The 19,544-nt window shown below is 38.8% G+C and overlaps 1 protein-coding gene and 1 pseudogene across 1 annotated transcript in view; both read left to right on the top strand.

Moving 5' to 3' along the window:
• Positions 1-19,106, top strand: part of CACNA2D3 (calcium voltage-gated channel auxiliary subunit alpha2delta 3) — a 776,419-nt gene extending 757,313 nt beyond the window's left edge. The window contains exons 36-38 of the mRNA XM_032458250.1: positions 14,744-14,856; positions 15,072-15,154; positions 18,697-19,106. Coding sequence (XP_032314141.1) covers positions 14,744-14,856; positions 15,072-15,154; positions 18,697-18,789 — 289 coding nt within the window. The 3' untranslated portion in view covers positions 18,790-19,106. The remainder of the gene's footprint in view (positions 1-14,743; positions 14,857-15,071; positions 15,155-18,696) is intronic.
• Positions 17,222-18,663, top strand: LOC106729503 (annotated as a pseudogene).
• Positions 19,107-19,544: the final 438 nt, after the last annotated feature.

Below are 19,544 nucleotides of genomic sequence, written 5' to 3'. Positions count from 1 at the left end.
TCGTAGCCACATTAACATATTAATCATTTACTTAAGCTACAATATACATAAGAATAATTTCAAACTGGCAATACAGTATTATGCATGACTGAGTGTTAAGATTCTTTGTGGTCTTTTTTTGTTTGTTTGTTTTTAGACTAGATCCCAAGATAGTGTGAAAATACTGTGTTTTAAAGTCAATTGAAATGCTGCTTTTGCTTATGTAGCTATGCAAACAATATATATTATACATATGTTATATATTACATATATAATAAGGGGTATTGTTTAATTTGAGGAGGATTACTTTTTTTAAGTTATATATAACGTGTTTATATGTGTTTATAGTATCAAGGTCACAACCATGAAATGATGTAATTCAGAGGAGCATCTTTCCATGCCCCATTTTTCCACCCTGTTCCCTCCTTTTCCTGGTTGGTAATAATTTTTATTAGTTCTTGGTTTGGTTTCCACTGGGTTTTCTTTTCTTTTTTTTTTTTTTTTTTTTTTTGTAATAAAAGAAAAAAATATATAGTCATGATTTTTTTTTGACAAAAGGAAGCATACCATATATGCTGTTCAGCACCTTACTTTTTATATTATATGTATGCTGCAGAGCTTTCTTCCTCAGTTTGGGGAATGAGATTTCTCTCATTTTTCACAGCTGCATGGTGCTCTGTTGTGTGGCTATATGAAGAAATTATCCATACAATTTCCTACTGATAGACATTTGGGTTGTTTCCAGTTACACTTGATCTTGCAATGAACAGCTGAACACTACATAATTTAACAGATTTGGCAAGATATTTGGGGATAGATTCATAGAAGTGGGATTTTTAGGTGAAAGGGTAGACACATAAATCATTTTCCTCGTTGTTGCTTCTCCTTCATGGAGGTTGTGTCTTTGTTGCATTTCTTCCAACAATTCACTTAGGAATTACAGAAGACAATGTAAAGCTAGAAAATGAGGGATTTTTCTAGCTTTGGATCCAAAGTAATGTCAGTTTGAACCTTTCAAACAAGGGATGAGTCCTCTCGTCTCAGTTTATCAGTAAATTTTGCCCAAAACACTTTTCCATGTGACATTTTGTTTTTTAAGAAGTAAGAAGGTGGGTGTGCAGCCTAATAGGTTAAATCTAGACCTTGGCTCTGATACCTATTACTTGTGCTATCATAAACCAAAATGGAACCAAATTACTTAAGTTCTCTAAATCTCAGATGACTTCTCTGTAACTTGGAAATAATATGCCCTGCCTCCTAGAGTTCTTGCGATATGAACCAGTTTTAGGTAAAAGATCTTCACACAATGACTGCAGATGATAAGGGCTCAATAAATGGTTGATAGTGTTGACTGTGATGGTAGGGACAATAATAATGGTGATTAGTTTAAGTGTAATCATGAAAGAATTAGAGTCAACTAGGTCTGATTTTATGGATTTTTGTTACTTTGATATTTGATGGGTTTTAGGATTTTGAAAAGTTGTTTAACTTCTCAAAGCATAAATATTTTCATTTTTAAAATGAAGATGATAATTCTTTGAGTTGGTGTGAAGATTAAAGGGGAACTGCTTAGAAAAGTGCTTGGCACTAGGTAAACACTCCATAAATGTTAGCTCTTATTCTCATTATTTATAAGAAAAGACACTAATAGTTCCAGTGAAAATATTTAACAAATTCCTTACTCTTCTTAAGGGATTAGAAGAAAATGGTTCATGTCATAATTAAGAGGATTTACTGAAGACTCTAGTACAAAAAAATAAATAAATAAAGAGACTGAAAAGCTAAAATAATAGCCAAGTTTTGAAAATATCTTTTGTTGTCAACTCTTCTGAGATTTTCTTCTTTTGAGATGAGAAAAGAAAATTGAGTCCCTTTTGCTTTTCATTCTATGGGGCTCTTTCCCCATATTTCAGACACAAAATAGCTTTCCTTGCCACCTGTCTTGGGTTGATAATGCCAAAGAACTTCCTGTCCAAATGGTTTTCAAGCTCTGGGTCGGCACCATAAATCTCAACAAATCCTTGGTGGGGCTGAGGATGAGTGAAAGTCATTATTACAGCTCTTTTGGGACTCATTCTGTCTGCAGTATAACAAAAACCACCGTGGGACACTGTGCCCTGCAGACAAAGCATCATTTGGGTTTTTTATGTGCACTTCCCATTAGCAAGTCACAAATGGAATGCCTTAATGTGTCCATTGTATATACATTTTTGAATAAGTAAGTATAACAAAGACAATATACTTGTCCCATTTAATCTCAGCTCTTAATTGTGAAAACATAGCACATTTCCCATACTAGTGAAATGGAGCAATAGAGGCCTGCACCAGTGGTTCCTGACAGGTCATCTGAGGTACACCTGGTGTGAGCCACGATGTTGGTTTCTAGGGCCCAGCTCCTTAACGCCTGTTTTCCAATTGCAGTTTGATCAGGCAACTGATGACTATCATGAGGAATTTAGGAGTACATTCTCTAGCAACCTTTCATTTAAAAATAACCCGAAGGCTCATCTCAAGTTAGCTTAAACAAAGAAGTAAGATGCAGGCTTCAGGTGAGGCTTACTCCAGGGTCCACAGGTTAGGACCAAGACCCAGGTTTTCTCCTTGCATTTTTCCGTTCATGAGCATAGGAAGGCTTCCTGTGGATCCAAAGGCTGAAAGCTTCCTTGTCCTCATGTGTTGCGGGTAGAGTTCAGGGTTTCAGTCTGGAATAACATGGGTCCAATGGCCATCTCTGAACAAGTTACTTTATTCAGGGAAAGAAATTGCACCAATCAGTTCAGGGAGGTAACATGCCTGGGCAGGGCTAGCTCCCCAGAAGCACCTGGGCTGCCTGGAGGAAGGGTGGATTCCTGAAGAAGAGGATATTGGTACCAGAGAAGGGAGATTGGATATCAAAGGAAAGTGCTGAAGGGGGCTGGGCAGGGCCTCCTTTTTTTTTTTTTTTTTAAAGCAGCCCGAAGTAAAGCGGTTTTGGATCTTGGAGAATGGTTAGGACAGACAGCCATTCTGGGCTGCTCAGACCTGGTACTGTAGTCTGCACAGCTTATTTGCCTGGGAACTTGTACTGCTTTGAATTATACTCTTATCTTTCACTCTTTTTCCAAATTAATCAATAAGCTTTAGTGCTGAGCTGACACATAGGTAATGAAAATGAAGACCTGCGCCTTGCTCTCAGAAGTCTAGTAGGAGACAAGATTATCTGATGAAAAAACCAAAATAGCTCTCTCTGGTTATCTAAGAGAGATGGAGGAAGGGAATGAGGGAGAGAAGACCCTGGTTGATAATGCCAAGAACTTCTTGCCCAGGTGGTTTTATTCAACAGTCCGATACTCACTGTATTGAGTGAAATAGTCCCTACTGTTGCCAGCCTCAGAATAAGCTGTATCAAGGGGCCCATGGGGGAGCAGCAGTTTGATGGCCAGTTAACTCCTGAAATTTGAAGCATTTGTCCTCATGACTTCTTTTTTTTTCTTTAATTGAAGTACAGTCAATTACAATGTGTTGATTTCTGGTGTACAGCAATGTCCCAGTCATGCGTATACATACATGTATGTGTTTTCATATTTTGTCCTCATTACTTTTGATTTAAGCTCATAGTGGGGAACCATTGTTTTCTTATCTGTTTTGTTCATAGCGTCTTAATGTGTATGACCTGTGCTTCCTATCCAGCACCCAGCGGGAACTTGTTGAACCACTTTTTTAATTACTCTGGAGGATAGCTCTTCCATGTGTTTGCCTGGATTAACAGAAGAGAAGTTTCTACATGTTCCATAGCTTAGAGTGTTCATATGGTTCCAAAGGTAGCCTAGAGTGTTCAGGCCTTTCTGGGTGTGGTGGTACAAGAGTGGGAAAAGGCTGTATGAACATTTCACTCCATGTGAGTATGGAAGTGTGTGTTTTTATGTGGGTGATCCAAATACCTACAACATGTCATGGAAGAATGATGGGGGACATGCTTCTTTGTGTGAGTGAGTACTTATTGGAGAAAGTAGCTTTCAATAAGTCATTTAGAACTGAACCAGAGTTCTGCAAGGGTTGAAGTGGCTGCAACATTTACCCTTCTGGTCCCTGAACCAGCAGTGTCAGCATTACCTGGGAGTATCCTAGTGGGGATCGGTCATTGGTGAGAAAGGCAGAATCATGGGCGCCATCTTAGTCCCACTGAACAAAATCTGCATTTCAACCAGATCCTCAAGTCATTTGTAACGCGTTAACTTTGTGGAGCGCTCATCCAGACCAGTAGGAGTCACTTGAATAGCTTCAAAAAATACAGAAGCCTTGACACTACTTTCAGGAATTCTAATGTAATTTGTTATAGGTGTGGTCCAGGCATGGGTTGAATAAACAAAGTAAAGCAGAAACCTTCCCAGGAAGCAGCCCAGGCTAAGAAATACAGCTTTACCTCAGTCTCAGCACTGAGAGAGAGGAAGCATGGGTCATTCAAGATCCCTGGTATAGGTCAGCAAGCCTGGTCATTGGGAATGAGTGTGGCTTAGGGGTTGGGGCAGTTGAACACATCAGGCTGGAGACAGTGCATTGAGTCACACAGGGCATTGTTTGTTTCACTCCAGTGCAGACTATTGGGTAGATGCTAGGGGGCCAGGGATAGGTGGGAAGACAGCTTTGGAATAATGGTCTTGCTGCACTTAGGAACCACCTCAAGAATAGAGAAGGGGCTATGGCAGGGAAACCACTTGGAAGGTATGCCAGAAATCATGCAGGCTGGCAGGGCTAGCTACATAATTTATGGGGCCCGGTGCAAAATGAAAATATGGACTGTTTTTTCAGAAAGCAGGGAAAAGGGGTCATTAAAGGTACTGAAAGGTAAAACATTTCCTTTTCTCTGTGGTCTCTCTTGACCTGTCATGACATTTTTAATCTGCTGTTTAATATTGTGCTCCCTCAGGCACAAGGATACTCGTTGGTTAAGTACAAACCCTCACAGGCACCCCTAGATTTTGCCTCTATTACTCAGTGGGGTGTGCAGCCCACTGGCTGCTGAGCCGTCCCTCCCATTAGCCACTAGACTAAGATGCCATGTCCTGTTTAATGAAGGAGGCTCAATCTCCCCTCAACAAGCCCACCATCCGAATCTCACTGTGGATGGTCAATCCCCAAGGGATCTTCATTTTAGCATCAAGACATATTTGGTACCTGGAGAGGGGATGAGTGAAAAGTTCACCCCTGCCAACTCATCAGCTGAACATGCTAAGGTGTTGCCAGTCCCCACCATGCCTTGAGCTTCCCCATGCCTCACCCAGGACTTTGCCAGGGCTGGAGGGTGATAAGGTGGCTGGTCCTGGGCAGGAGCCAGGCAGCTAAAAACCTCTCACTTCCCCATGACCCCCATGCATGCTCCATTGCCCCTTGGATTTCACTTATAAAATAGAAATTCAAAGATAAAATTAAAAATTTCAAAATGGCCCTGCCTACAGAGCAGTAAACCCCAAGTGACAAGCCCTTCTGAGTGTAGGTTCCTGTATAACTGCACTGGTCACTTGCCCATAAAACTGGTCCTGGAGGGTGGGAGGTGGCAGGATGGATTTGAGAGGTATTAAGGAAATGCTCAAATCAGGGCATGGTGATGTTCAAAGAGGAAAGCCTTGAGAATTACTTCAAGATCTCTAGCCTTTGCGACTCAGTATATGGTGGCACCATTAAGAGATACAGGGAACCAGGGGAAATAATTATTGGAATTGGGGACAAGGGCATGTTTTTGGTACCTATGAATACATCCTTTGTTCCAACGTTTAATCATCCCTCCTTTCTCTGGTTTAATTGCAGAGGCTGGCGTTTTCAGAACAATGACGAAAAATAGAGGGGAGAATGAACCTTCATGCCTTCTTCCGACTCTAATTAGACAGCTCTGGGTGCTTTATCCTGAAGCAGGGTGCTAAATTTGGTTCACAATCAAGTGCCTATTTCTGTTCTCTTGAGGATTGTTTTCAGGGACGGGATTTTTACTAAATGTCTTATAGGTACCTATTGAACAGATCTCACAGCACTGGCTCTTTTCCACCTCTGTAGAGGGTGTCTTATGTGAATAGGTTTACTGGAAAGATGTGAACAGGATATCAAGTGGGGCTTTGCTTGTAGCCACAGACTGAGGTGAGAACAATGTGATGCTGACCACCGCAGGTTCTAAAGAAAACAACCATTTATCTGGCAGTAATGTGGAGTTGGAAACCCTCCCCCAGCCCACACCCTCAAGTTTATTTGAAGGTAGACAACTGGCCCACCTTTCCCTGACATGTGAAGAGTGGTGAGGGGCCTAGCAAGGAAGAGATTGGGATTCACAGACAGAGGAATTTTCCTCCAAAGGGCACTTTTTCTTGCTGGGAACCAGATGGACAGTGGGAATTCTCCAAGACTCTTCTGTATTTGGGGGATATCTGAAAGAAGGGAAGGTCAGCACTGGTCGAATATCTGCTACGTAGCAGATATGTAGACTCATTCTTGAGCTTTTCTGAGCAGGGAAAAGACATCTGGAGGGAGAGGGCCAGACTTGGAGAAGGGGCAGCACTGAAGAGGCCTATGGCTGGGCTAATAGAGATGCCTGTTTCCCAGGGGGTGGGCAGACAGTATGGAAGATAGCTGCTATCTTACTTAAACCCAACAAGAGGACAGCTCTCCAGGTGAGGTCCATGCTAAGGGCAAAAGACTGTGGGGTGACTGCTGATCACAGCAGCTGCATGGGTGGTTATGTTGGAGCCATGTTGAGGAGCTCTCAGTCCTCAGAAGAATTCGTGATAACCTCTCAAGAGAGCCAGCATTTGGATGCTGGGCCACACAGAGGGCACCAAAGGCCAAGCTGTAGCAAGCTGTGGTGAGAGATTGCACCGTGGCCTGGTGGGCAGGAAAAGCTTGCCTTTCTGCTGCTCCATCCCCTGCCTCCTCTGCCAAATGGCTGAGAATGCTAGGAAATAGAAGTTTGAAGGAAGGACAGTGGAGAGCTTTGAACTAGGCATGAAAGTATTAAACTAGATTGGACTAATTTTATCAACCTAAAATAGTCAGAAAGTTAAGGAATCTATACAAGATATCATTTAGAGATGAGAAAGCAGAAATTCAATACAACAGGGTTGAAAATAGAGACTTCAAAAAATTGTTTCGTTTTTCTATCTCTTTTAAGCTGAGACAACTCAGTAAGCTCAGTAAGCATGTTCATTTGCATTCCTAGGTTAATCCTCACTGTGGCATGCTGTATTTCAGTGTCCTACTGAAGTCTGTAGTCTATTTGCTGCCTTTTGTTTAAGATCTTTGCTTCAATATTCATAAAAATATTTTATTCCATGGCTTTTCTTTTCTTTCTTTTCTTTTTCTTTTTTTCCCTTTTTTGTTATAATCTTGGTCAGGTTTTATATCAAGGTCCTTGATAAAAGGAATTTGAAAAATTTCCTTCTTTCCCTGTGCTCGGAAACAGCTTAAATATTTTAGAACTACGTGTGCCTTGCCATGCTAACATGATTCACCTGTAAAATTTGCCAGGCCTGACACTTTTGAGGATGAGCAGGTGAGGCCCTGCGGTTCATTCTCTCACCTTGTTTGGACTGAGCCATGGGTAGGTGCTGATGTTCCCCTTTTACCTCCCCCATGCCATACGACAGCTAGAACACATCCTCCATATTTAAATCCTAGTTTGATTTTAAGCAGTCTGTCACCAGATGCTTGCTCTTCACAACTTATGGCCCTAGGTCAGTGTAGGGCATTTTGGGGCACACTGGGAAAGGACAGGCATTTCCCTACCTCTAAAGAGAATAGGGTTCTTTGGAGATCCATGTACCCAATCTTCCTGGAGAATAGTACAACATAGAACAAGATTGGTGCCAAATTCAAATCAGTTCCCTGTGACTTACTCATTGCCTTTTATTTTATCTTTGGATAAAATATGGAAAATTTCTAAATGGTGGAAATCTATAAAAGGTGAAAGACTTTATTTAAAATGTTTATTTAAAATGCTCCTATCGTGCCTGATTATTTTTCTGCTTTTGTTTTGTTTTGCTTTGTTTCTTTGTATAGCGGATTATTTTTCAAGCCATGGTTTTGTACCCAATTAGTGAAAAGCAAGCCAACCAAGATCTCCAAATGTACACCCTGGGGTCCTCTGGGAATCTTAGCCGTGTGTCCCACCTACCACACATGCTTGTCTGGGCAGCATTGTGACCGCTTTCCTCGTCAGGTCAGCCAAGCCCCCTGAGCAGATAGTCTCTCTCTTGTTAAGGGAGGCTGTCTTGAAATCCCATCATCTTTTTTCCTCTGGTTCTTTCTCCATCTGTAGTGAATGGAAAAGGGAGGACTGGGTTATTTCAGTTCCGGTAATGGACACATCAGAATTGTTTCCCTCTTCCTTACTCTCTTTCCCTTGAGGACCTAATTTATTTCATGCATTTTGACCTATCCCTGCTTAGAAATGACCATTGTGATCCTCTGTTGAGGCATTTCCCTTCTGCCTTTTTGGGCCCCTAGGCCAACCCCCCAGGCCACAGTTCCTCTGCACAGTGATGTCAGTCTGGCTGCTGGGCCAGCTGGATGGAGGTGTGCTTTATGAAGTTCAACCCTGCACCCTGGACCATAAATACACATTGTGCACATAAATGTACAGCTAACATTGCCCAGACCTCTCTGAAGAACCATGTTAATAAGCAGACAGTAAGTCTTTAAAATATGGAAAAGCAGTTAATCTTTCCGCTGGCAAATCCTTCATAGGGGGTTGTTTTCCTCCACTGTGGTAAGAGCTGCCTGCAGAGATTTTCATCTCCTACGACTGAGGGATGATGAGGGGAGGTTTGCTGGGGGGCTTCATGAGAACACTGGAGCCTTAACCTTGGAGGGTAAATGTGTTAAAAGGAATAATATCTTGCCCTGGTTGTCATTAAGCATCTGTATCAAGTGATCACTGGGCCTGCCCTCAAGGAACTTAAGCACAGTAATTCCAGTACAAGGCAGAACATCTGCTAACTATGATGGCCCACCCGCAACAGGCCTGGTCTCCAGAGACTTGCAGCTCTGTCCCTGTTACTCTAGGAAGTCACTTACTCTCTTGTTTCTCCATCTCTAAAATGGGCACAATTATGTCTTATTCCTACAGTTTTTGTAAGAGTTGACTTACACTCTCTGAGTCCTAGTTTTCTCTTTTATGAAATGAGAAAATCAGTACCCTTTGCCCCTAGCATAATATTCCATATGTTAAGAATACAGGTGCACATTGTCCTTGTAAAGAACTCCAGTGTTAAAGATTAAGTTCACATCTCCCTTGACAATTATTCCCAGTCTTTTCCTCTTCTCCACCACTGCCATTCTGTTCCTTCTCATCCCTCCCTCCTCCCTTGCTCTCTCTCCCACTAATGATATGGTAGGAGGAGGACCAGACTTGAGGGTAGGGTTGGGGGCTTACCAGACAAAAGGTACCTGGAGTCAGTACATGCTTGCTTCATTGGAGAGATGAAAGGTCACATTTGTAAATTGCCCATAACCTGTTGAACACTCATGACTTCTATCTGTGTGTCTCAGGTAGAAAATGGGAGTTGCCAGTGGGTTGATTTCAGGAGGACATAGTGAGAGCTATCAATCTGGGGATGACATGATCTATGCCTTACAAATATTTAATTTCACTTGGTTCTTTCATTCCTTCTTACCTCTCAGAAGACACTTTGTATGTTCTATACTTTTTCATTTGTGTTCTACCCACCTGCGCTCCACTTGTTTCCTTCATTTATTTCTTCTGTGTTAACATGAGTCATGGATTGCTTACTAATTTACCATCTATTCCTAACACATCTGATAAGTCTTAGCAATCCTATTTATTTCTCCTGTTCCTCTGTAGCAGAATCAAATATTCTTGAAGGAGTATTTCTAAATATTCTCTTTTTTTAAACATTTTTTATTGATTTATAATCGTTTTACAATGTTGTGTCAAATTCCAGTGTTCAGCACAATTTTTCAGTCATTCATGGACATATACACACTCATTGTCACATTTTTTTCTCTGTGAGTTATCATAACATTTTGTGTATATTTCCCTGTGCTATACAGTGTAATCTTGTTTATCTATTCTACAATTTTGAAATCCCAGTCTATTTATACTTTATGTATAGTTTTACAACATTGTTTTCCCACTTACTATGTTTTGGGTATCCTTTCATGACAGTAAATAGAAATCTCTTTTCCCCTTTCGTATGGTACCAAGTAGACCATAGAATCGACACACTGTTGCTTATTTAATCATTCCTGTATTTATGGACTTTCAGTTGGGTTTTGTTTTTTTCCTTCTCTCAATGAGCAATGTTACCAACACCAGGTATCTTTATATATGACTTCTTGGGTTCTTGAAAAAGAGTTTCTCTTATTGACAAGTAAAACTGCTGGAAAAATAGAATCTGAATGATTTTTGCTGTAACAATAACTAATTGGTCTCGTAGTGGTTGTAAAACTTCACTTTCCCACAAGCACTGTAGGGTAATATTCACGTCTTCAGACTTTCCATCATTTGATACTACCATAGACTTAAAGTTTTGCCATTCTGCTGGCAAAAAGTGTGTTTCATTATATTAATTTCATTTTAACTTATACTTCTCTAATTTTTAGTGAGGTTGAACCCCTTTTACATATCGGTTGTCCATCTGTGTTTCCTCTTCTGTAAATCATCTCATGGATTTTGATACTATTTGGGGCAAGCATTTTCCATTCTCTTTCCTTTTTATAAAACTCAGTTTTATACAATTATCCAGACTATTGTTTATATTTACTCTTTTGAATGAATCTTAGGATCATCACCTCAAATTTCATCAGAATTTCTATTGAGATTTTTTTTGAGATGACTTTGACTTAAAAAGTTAATTGAAAAAGAAATGACAACTTTAATGTATAACTGTTCTAGAACCACTATTCCCTCCAATTTTTAGGTTTTTTTTTTAAATGTTCAGTAAAGATTGATCATTTTCTTCATAAAGAGATGCCTTTTACTAGATTTATTCTTGGGCATTTCATAGTAATTACTGAACACTATCAGTCGTTCTTTATTTCATAAGTATTTTTTCATTGGTTATTGCCTGTGTCAGGGAAAGGTTGTGGTTTTATATGCTGATTATGTAACTGGTCAGCTTGCTGAGGTCTTTTCTTAGTTCTAATAGTTGGTGGGTTTGTGGATTTTTCTATGAACACAGTAATATCTGTTTGAGGTGATTTGGTAATCATTTGGGGGTAGATTCTCAATGAGCATTTCCATTTTTTTCACAGCAGTTGGTTTGCTTGTGTTTTTATAGCTTGACCAAATGTTGACAGTTTATACTGTATCCCCAAAGGTGTGTTTGTTCTAAGTTTTCAGATTGTTTGCAGTGATATACATAATAGTCACTTAGAATGTTTAAAATGCCTCTATGTTTTTGGGTTTTAATGTAACTTTCTTTTTCTTGATCAGGAGTGCCAGAAGAGGACTTATATCAATGTTCTGTTAAGCCAGAGTTTAGTTCTTTTAGTTATCTTCACATTTCTATTTGCATTTTATCCTTCTGCTTTTATCTTTATAAATTCTTTCTGTCATTGATTCAGGAAATATTTACTAAGAGTCTGCTCTGTCACAGGCATAACTCTCGGTGCTGGGAATAACAGATATCCATGGGCAGACAGATGCAGCCTTCCTCCCATGGAAACCATAATTTGTTGTGAGGGACAGACAGTGAACAGGCAAGGAGGAAGTAGAGGCAAAGGAGATTCAGAAGAAAGGCAGTGAGGTCATTGGTGTCACTGACAAGAACCCATTCAAGGCTGTGGTAAGGGCTACAGCCTTTATTAGAGTAGATTTGTGAAATAAGGGAAGAAGTGAGGAAATAAAAAGAGAGGTGGGGGAGAGAGAGAGAGATTGTGGATAATTCTTTTTAGGAGTTGTACTATAAAAGAGGGCAGGAAAACAGGGTGGCAGCTGGCGGTAAGGTTAAGGGAGAGTTTTGCATAAACTGAAGGGAATGGCTAGCAGACAAGGGAGACTGTTTGTATGTGGTCACCCCTTTCCTCTTCCATCAGTCACATCCTTGCAGAAGCCTCAGGGCTGGGCTTTGGAGAAGGACATCAGTTCTCACTGCAGTGTACTAGAGGGAAGACCGAATATAGGGGCACAGGTGCAGCATTGTTATTTTTCTAGCTTCTGGATTCAAAAACACAGTTCATTTATTTGCAGTTCTTTTCCCCCAATAAAAGTATTTAAGGTCACACTGCACAGATCTGAGTCTGGACTGCTCTCAAATTCTTAAGGATTAATTGAGTATATTTTTAACCTTTAATTTCCACTGTTTACCTCTTTTTTTGCTTGCATTCATCTAGCACTTTTGGTATTTCTATCAGTTTGTACACTATGATCATAAAAATTCATGTCATATCTTGTTATACTCTACTATACTATTATAGTATTTTTACTATTATACTATTTTTCAGTATGAACTATTTATTACATTTTAATGATTTTTTACTTTCAATATTTGTATAATAATACTACTAAAGTGGTTCTTCTCTTTTGCTCTTAGCATTGTTCTGGTACATCTTTCTCTCCTTCCATGTCACTCTGTTTTAGGACTATCTGTTGCAAATAGCATAGTGCTGGTATTTTTGTAAAACCCAATGTAAGAATCTCTGCCTTTTAATATATAAATCTGACTGCCTCACATTTATTACAATGTGTAATATGATTGGTAGTAATTTTTGGCTTATGCTGGCAGTCTTTGTGTATATGTGTGTGTTATTTACAACATTATCTTGGATTAGTCAGATTTTTATTTTCCAGGGATTTTTTTCAGTAGTTATCCTTAAATTTTAAAACATAAGTTTCTTTCAATATCTCTGATTACTTAGAATCTATTTTTCTCTGGAACCTGACATACTTTTTACTTCCTTTTTTCCATTCCCTCATGTTGCTCTGTTTTCTTCATTATAAATACTTCCATTGAGAAGTTGGTGTCATTCTTGTTCCTTTTTAATTAATTTGTTTCTAGAGAAGCTTTTAGATCTGTATCTTTGATGACCTAATGTTTTACTTATGCTTGAATGGACCCTTTTAGTGAAAAAAATAGAATTTTTCTTCATTTGGAAAATATCTCCCTTTAGAGGTTATATTTCATATTGTATTCTCTTTCTTCTTAATTGTTCACCTGAGGTTCATTTGGCTTAATATCCTAGTCAGTCATTTATTTTTTAAAGAGTTGTGTGATCTTGGTTTTGCATTTTTCTCTAAGACTTTGTTAACCTGCCTCCAACTTGGAAATTGTTGGTTCTCTGATGAGAGCCTCTCAGGTAGATTATTTTTATTCGCATAGGCACAATCCATTACAAAGAGGCCAGCTGCTAGCGCAATGTCTTTGCATACGTAAGAAGGCACTTAGTGCTAGAAGGGGGAGGTAAAGCAGAGATTTTTTAAAGTTTTAGTGAGACGATGAGGAAGCTTGAAATTTTTTCTCAATCCAGGTGTAGTTGTGGGGAAAGGTGGGAAGGGCAGAGAGTAAGTTTCCCAGAATGTGGATTAGTGGTTCAGGCACTGAGGAAATATCTTTGAGTAGTGGCATGCCCTGTTTCTTTCTGTGGATTAAAAGAAAAGGAACATAATTTCAGGATATTAGATGAATGGGCATCAGGCGTTTGTAGAGAAGAAGCCAGTTGTGTTATTTCAGAGACATTCTTGGATAATTCAACATACGAGTTTGCAACAAGTAAAAACTTAAAAAGAGTTTCCCCATTATCATTTCCAAATGAAATGAAATCCAAGAAGGATTCTTCTCATTGCCTGATTTTACTAAACCATGGTGAATCACTCTAGGGAGTAGAACAGATTTATTGAGAGAAGAATGAATGAAGAAAACTTATGGAGAAATTGACAATTTTGTTAGGGTATAATCTGTTTCATCTGACTAAACTGAATTTGGTGAAATATCATGAAAAATTATGTGACAGGGATTTTAGGCCTGGGACTAAATATTTAGCTAATTTTTTGGCTCTAGAAGAATATGGAATTTGTTCTCTAATTTGTTACTCAACGAGTCACTAGTACTGTATCAAGGAGTATTTTTTATGGTGATATTACTTCTATCATTTCACTGTGTTGGGTAATGTGAGGAGGTGTCATTAAGCTTACTTAAGTTGGACTAGCTGTGCAGATGAACCCAGACTACTGGAAGTGCTATATGGCCTTAGTATCACCATCACTTTGTCTCTAGGAAGGATGGAACGCCTTAAACAACTAGCATTAATTTCATCCAGTACAATGTACTTCTATTATGGGAGACATTGTGCAAAGTGCTACAGTGAAGGGTCTAGGAAGTTCACTTCATGTTTTGTCATCATATGACATATTCTTGAGGGAAGGAGGAGAGAAAAATAAACCTCAAAGAACATCAGATGCAGTTGAAGATAATGTTTAGGCCCTAGGAGAAGGAAATGAGGCTTAGAGAAGACTAACCTCTTAGACCTTGGAAATTGAGGTGATTTGGCAACTTTGACTCTCCTGTTTCATGCATATAAAATTCCAGTCTTCCTAAAGGGAGTTGTATGGACTATATATGGACATAGCTGTAGATTATAAGCTATTGTTTTCTTAGTGAAGCTTAGTATTTGAAAGTGAAGAGCCTCATGGAAAGAGGCTACTTGCGCAGTAAAGCAGTCTCTGGAACTTGTTTTCCAGAATATTACAGTAGTTCCCCCACCCTGGGGGAAAACTTTTCCTCATGGCTCTTCACGTGGGATGGTAAATAATTATTCACTGTCTCTTTGTGTCTTGCTTCAACAGGTCCTTTGTCATCCAGCAAATCCCAAGCAGCAATCTGTTCATGGTGGTGGTGGACAGTAGCTGCCTCTGTGAGTCTGTGGCCCCCATCACCATGGCACCCATTGAAATCAGGTATATCCTTTTGTGCGTAGGTCCAGACACTGCCAGTGAAGCTGGTAGGAGGGATCAGTGGTAAGGAGTCCCAGGGGAGAAATCTTAGAGTGGGTAGATGACATCCTTTCCACTATTAGAGAGAAGTTGTTAAAGGAGTTCATTGCCAAACTTTAACCTCTAAAATGCAGAGTAAGGAAAAGGAACATCTTGGAAACATGCCTTAACTACAGTCAACATAACGAATCCCTTAAGTGTGAACGTTTAAAGGCCCAGAAGATCAGAAGGCGTCCAGAATCTTGTCATGGCTTCCATCCTGAGGTAAGTGTGAGAACCCTTCCTGCTCTTTTTCCAACAGATTCACCATGATAGTTTTACAGTGGTCTAAGAACTCCAGCTAAAAAGTTTACTTTTGAGATAGCAATCCTTCTCAGGCAAACCAACAAACAACATACGGGAAGGTCATTGGTACTTTACTTTCAGCCCCTCAATGCTGTCTTATTTAGTCTGTGCTCAATAGTCTTTTCTTATTACATCCACGTATATTTTAAAGTCTCTTTACTATCCTCTCTGTTACAGATGTGCTATAATTTTATCACTTTTCACTATTACAATAAAGTGGCTCTATCTTGTTTTACCTATTTCAAATTGTAGTTTAAATTATTTTCCCCTGCTTACTTATAGACAGCCTTTTATTTACAAGAAATTCATGTAAAACAAAAGTGGCAATGTTGATGTCATCAAGAGTCACAAAAATAAAGTTGGAATGATAAACGTTTAAAAACCCCAACCACACAAAGTCACAACTTCATTTACAGCGTAAGTGAAAAGCAGAGAAAAATTGGCTTAATTCTGAGAAAGGTGAACATATCATAGATATAGGTGAATTATAAGAGAATACCTTCTGCAATGCTGTAGGCAAAAAAATTTTAATATACCAAAAAAATTACAAATTTAAAAGTTAACTCCATTGCCACCTTGAAAAATAGAAAACTTGTCTAGACCAATTACTATAGGGAGACTGAAAAGATTTCATTTTTTAAAAGGCCACCAGAGCCAGCTGAGTGTTAATCTCACTTGTAAATAGCAAATAATTTTAATGTTTTTTTAAACTTTCCAAGTCCTAGAGATTATTTTAAAGTCAGAAGAGTACTAAAAAGAATACGGCATTTATTGAGAATGTTTGTTTCTATATCAAGGGAGAGTTCAGTAGCAGCATATAATATCAATGTATGCTGAAAAGGTCTTTGATAAAATTCAGTGATCACCTCTAGTAAAAGCTCTATGTAAAATAAAAAAAGAAGCAATAGTCCCAAATGCTAAAACCACTTCAATTAAAACTGGAAAGACTGCATACTTATCACTGAAGACACTAGACTGAAAAATCTTCTAGAGTTAATAAGATAATTTGCTTTGGTAACTAGATACACGATAAGCAATTTTTTAAAAAAAATCAGTATTTTTTTCTTTAGGTTTCTATACCCAGTGAGATGAGGTCAGTGGAACAGAACAGAAATTCTTATGTGTGAGAAAGTTTCAATTCAAAGGGGAGAATATAGAATATAGACTTAAATGGTAAATGATGGTCTCATAAGAAATCCTAGGATTGGAGAGACTTTCCTACCCAAGACCAGAAAATTATGGAATAAAAACAGATTTATTTAATTGTATAAAATTATAACCTTTCTATGGAAAAAGATAACTGAAAGTCAGTATCCAATTTGTAGAACTTGAGTAAGTATTTATAAATAAAAGCATAAAGAACTTTTTTAAATTGATAAGTCAAACAACTACATATAAAAATAAACCAAGGACATGAAAGGTATAAGTCACTAGGTGGTCAGAAATACAGGTACCAATGAAATAATCTAGCTATAACCATCAAAGGCAAAAATACCCTTCAATTCTTTATCTCTGCACTGTCACTCCCTGGCATCTTTACCTTAGGCAGGGGCAGGAACAAATATCATTGTCTGATAAGGACCTAACAATTGTGAAGAAGTGGGCTAACCTGATAAATGCTGAAGACCAGAGAGATGTATCTCTGAAGGACTGCATGTGGCAATTATTCTGTAACTTTGATAAAAATTACAAGGACTGGCAGGCTGCTGTAGAGCGCATCACAGTGTTAGATGTCTTATTGTGCCTGGCTAACTACAGTTGAGAGGGTGATGATCTTGTGTGTCGTCCAGTAATTCTGTTGCCGGAAGAGGATATTCCTCCCTTCCTAGACCTTAAAGGATCGCGCCATGCCTGCATTACAGAGGTTTTTTTTGGTGATGACTTTATTCCTAATGACATGCTAATAGGCTATAAGGAAGAAGAAGAAGGAGGAGGAGGAGGAGGAGGAGGAGGAGGAGGAGGAGGAGGTGGAGGAGGAGGAGGAGGAGGAGAAGATGATGATGATGATGATGATGATGATGATGATGATGATGATGATGATGATGGGAAAGCTTATTGTGTGCTTGTTACTGGACCAAATATTAGAGACAAGTCTACACTCATAAGAACAGCTGGCCTATTAGCTGTAATGGCCCAGATGGATTGTTATGTACTAGCTGAAATGTGTAAGCTCACACCAATTGATAGAGCGTTTACTACACTTGGTGCCTCAGACAGAGTAGTGTCAGGTGCAAGTACATTTTTTCTTGAATTGAGTGAAACTGCCAGTGTACTTACACGTGCAGCAGCACATTCTTTGGTACTTGTGGATGAATTAGGAAGAGGTACGGCAACATTTGATGAGACAGCAAATGCAGTTGTTAGCAAACTTGCTGGGAATATAAAGTACCATACATATAAAAGAAAGATAAAGAAATAAAAAATAGTATCATACACTATTTCTACCCACTACTATTCATTAGTTGAAGACTATTCTCAAAATGTTGCAGGGTGCCTAGGACACATGGCATGCATGGTAGAAAATGAATTTGAAGACCCCAGCCTGAAGACTATTACTTTCCTCTATAAATTCATTAAAGGAGCTTGTCCTGAAAGCTACAGCTTTGATGCAGCAAGGCTTGCTAATCTTCTACAGGAGGTTATTCAAAAGGGACATTGAAAAGCAAGAGAATTTGAGAAGATGACTGAGTCATTGCGATTATTCTGGGAAGTTAGTCTAGCTAGTGAAAGGTGGACTGTAGATGCTAAAACTGTAGTTGCTGATTTTTATTGCGGACATATAGACTACACAGGAAGCTTTGAGTTGACTTTTAACAAAGGTGGTAAATTCAGACATTATGATCTAATAAACTTTATTTTTTAAAAATGAAAAAAAGCATTCTTTGTAGCAGTAGAGAACAGGTTAGAAGATGAATGACCATCAATCAGAAAAAAAATCAAATAAAATAGATCCATAATAATGGAGTTTGAGAAATTTCCATCAATTACTGGATAAAAAGCATGGTACAGAAAGGAGAAAATAATATGATTTCATTTTTGTAAAGCAGAGCCTCACTCCCCTCAAATAAAAAAGAAGACACACATCAAACCTTCCATAGCCAAGTCTCTGAAATGATCAGCCTCCTTAGATGTGATCTTTTACTTAGAAGGGCAGTATTTTGCTTTTATAAAACAATCATGACAGACATCTCTGCCAGCAATCCTTTATCTCTTGAATGTTCTGCATAATAGTATGTGAAGAGTCATTTTGAATATTCTGTGCATTGACATGTGAAATCAGAGATTCTCATTACTAACGTGGTGAAATGTAGACAAGTCTATTTCCTGACGTTATCTAGGTCCCAGAAGATTTTGCTTATACACTGGAGAAGGGAGAAGGGTCTGGGGACTCCACATAGTTTGGGAACTTAAGGCATCTTGGAATCCATCTCTGCTCTAACCAACCCTGCCTTTCCCTGTAGGAGAATGCAAGGGAGTGTGGGGGTGCACCGAGTCTCCAGGCCAAGATGGTCCTTATCCTGTTCCCTCTGCTTTTGATGCTCTTCTCAAGGTGACACTGACGGAGATGTTCTCTTGGCATGCTAAATTATGGATAAACTGTGAACCAAAATATGGTGCAACATAGGAGACATGAAATATAGTCCAACCATCAGCATCTCATGATTTTAAACTGTGCGTGATATCAACTCTTAACAATATGTTGACAAAAAAAGTTATCTTTTTATTTTGCCAGTCATGCAGATGTGAGTTTGCTACATTATAATCACCCTTCATCAGAAATGGGACTGCAAGTGGGCAATGTCCCTTCTGCTTGAAACCCATTGAAATCAATTTAAACTGTGTACTTTTTAAATAAAGTATATTAAAATCATAATCTCCTGGCTTCAGTTTTGTTATTTTATTGCTGAGAATACAGAGTGGAAAGTGCATGAAAAAGTCACCCATTCCAGACAGCAGGAAAAGATGATTGTTGGAAGAGACTTTACTCTAAAGCAGATTCTAGACAAATATTTAACAATTGTTTAGATGCTCCACTCTCAGTTATAAAAATATTTATAGAAGTAAATCAAAGTATCATCTGCATGAGAAGAATTTATTACACAGAACCCTGAATTTTGTTGAACAAAACTTCAATGGAAATCATAATTTGGTTGAGAACACAAGCTTCCATGATATTTAAGTGTTGAACTATTTGGGAATAGAAATAAAGAAGTCATAAATCCTAGGAATTCATTCTGAGAAGACTTGAAGGAGGAAAAGAACAATGACTGCAAATGACTCTCAAACTTATTGCTTGAGAATTTGGCTT

Source organism: Camelus ferus, chromosome 17 (genome assembly GCF_009834535.1).
Source record: "Camelus ferus isolate YT-003-E chromosome 17, BCGSAC_Cfer_1.0, whole genome shotgun sequence".
Lineage (NCBI taxonomy): Eukaryota > Metazoa > Chordata > Mammalia > Artiodactyla > Camelidae > Camelus > Camelus ferus.
The sequence above is the reverse complement of the archived record's forward strand: the minus strand, read 5'-3'. Positions and strand labels throughout refer to the sequence as shown.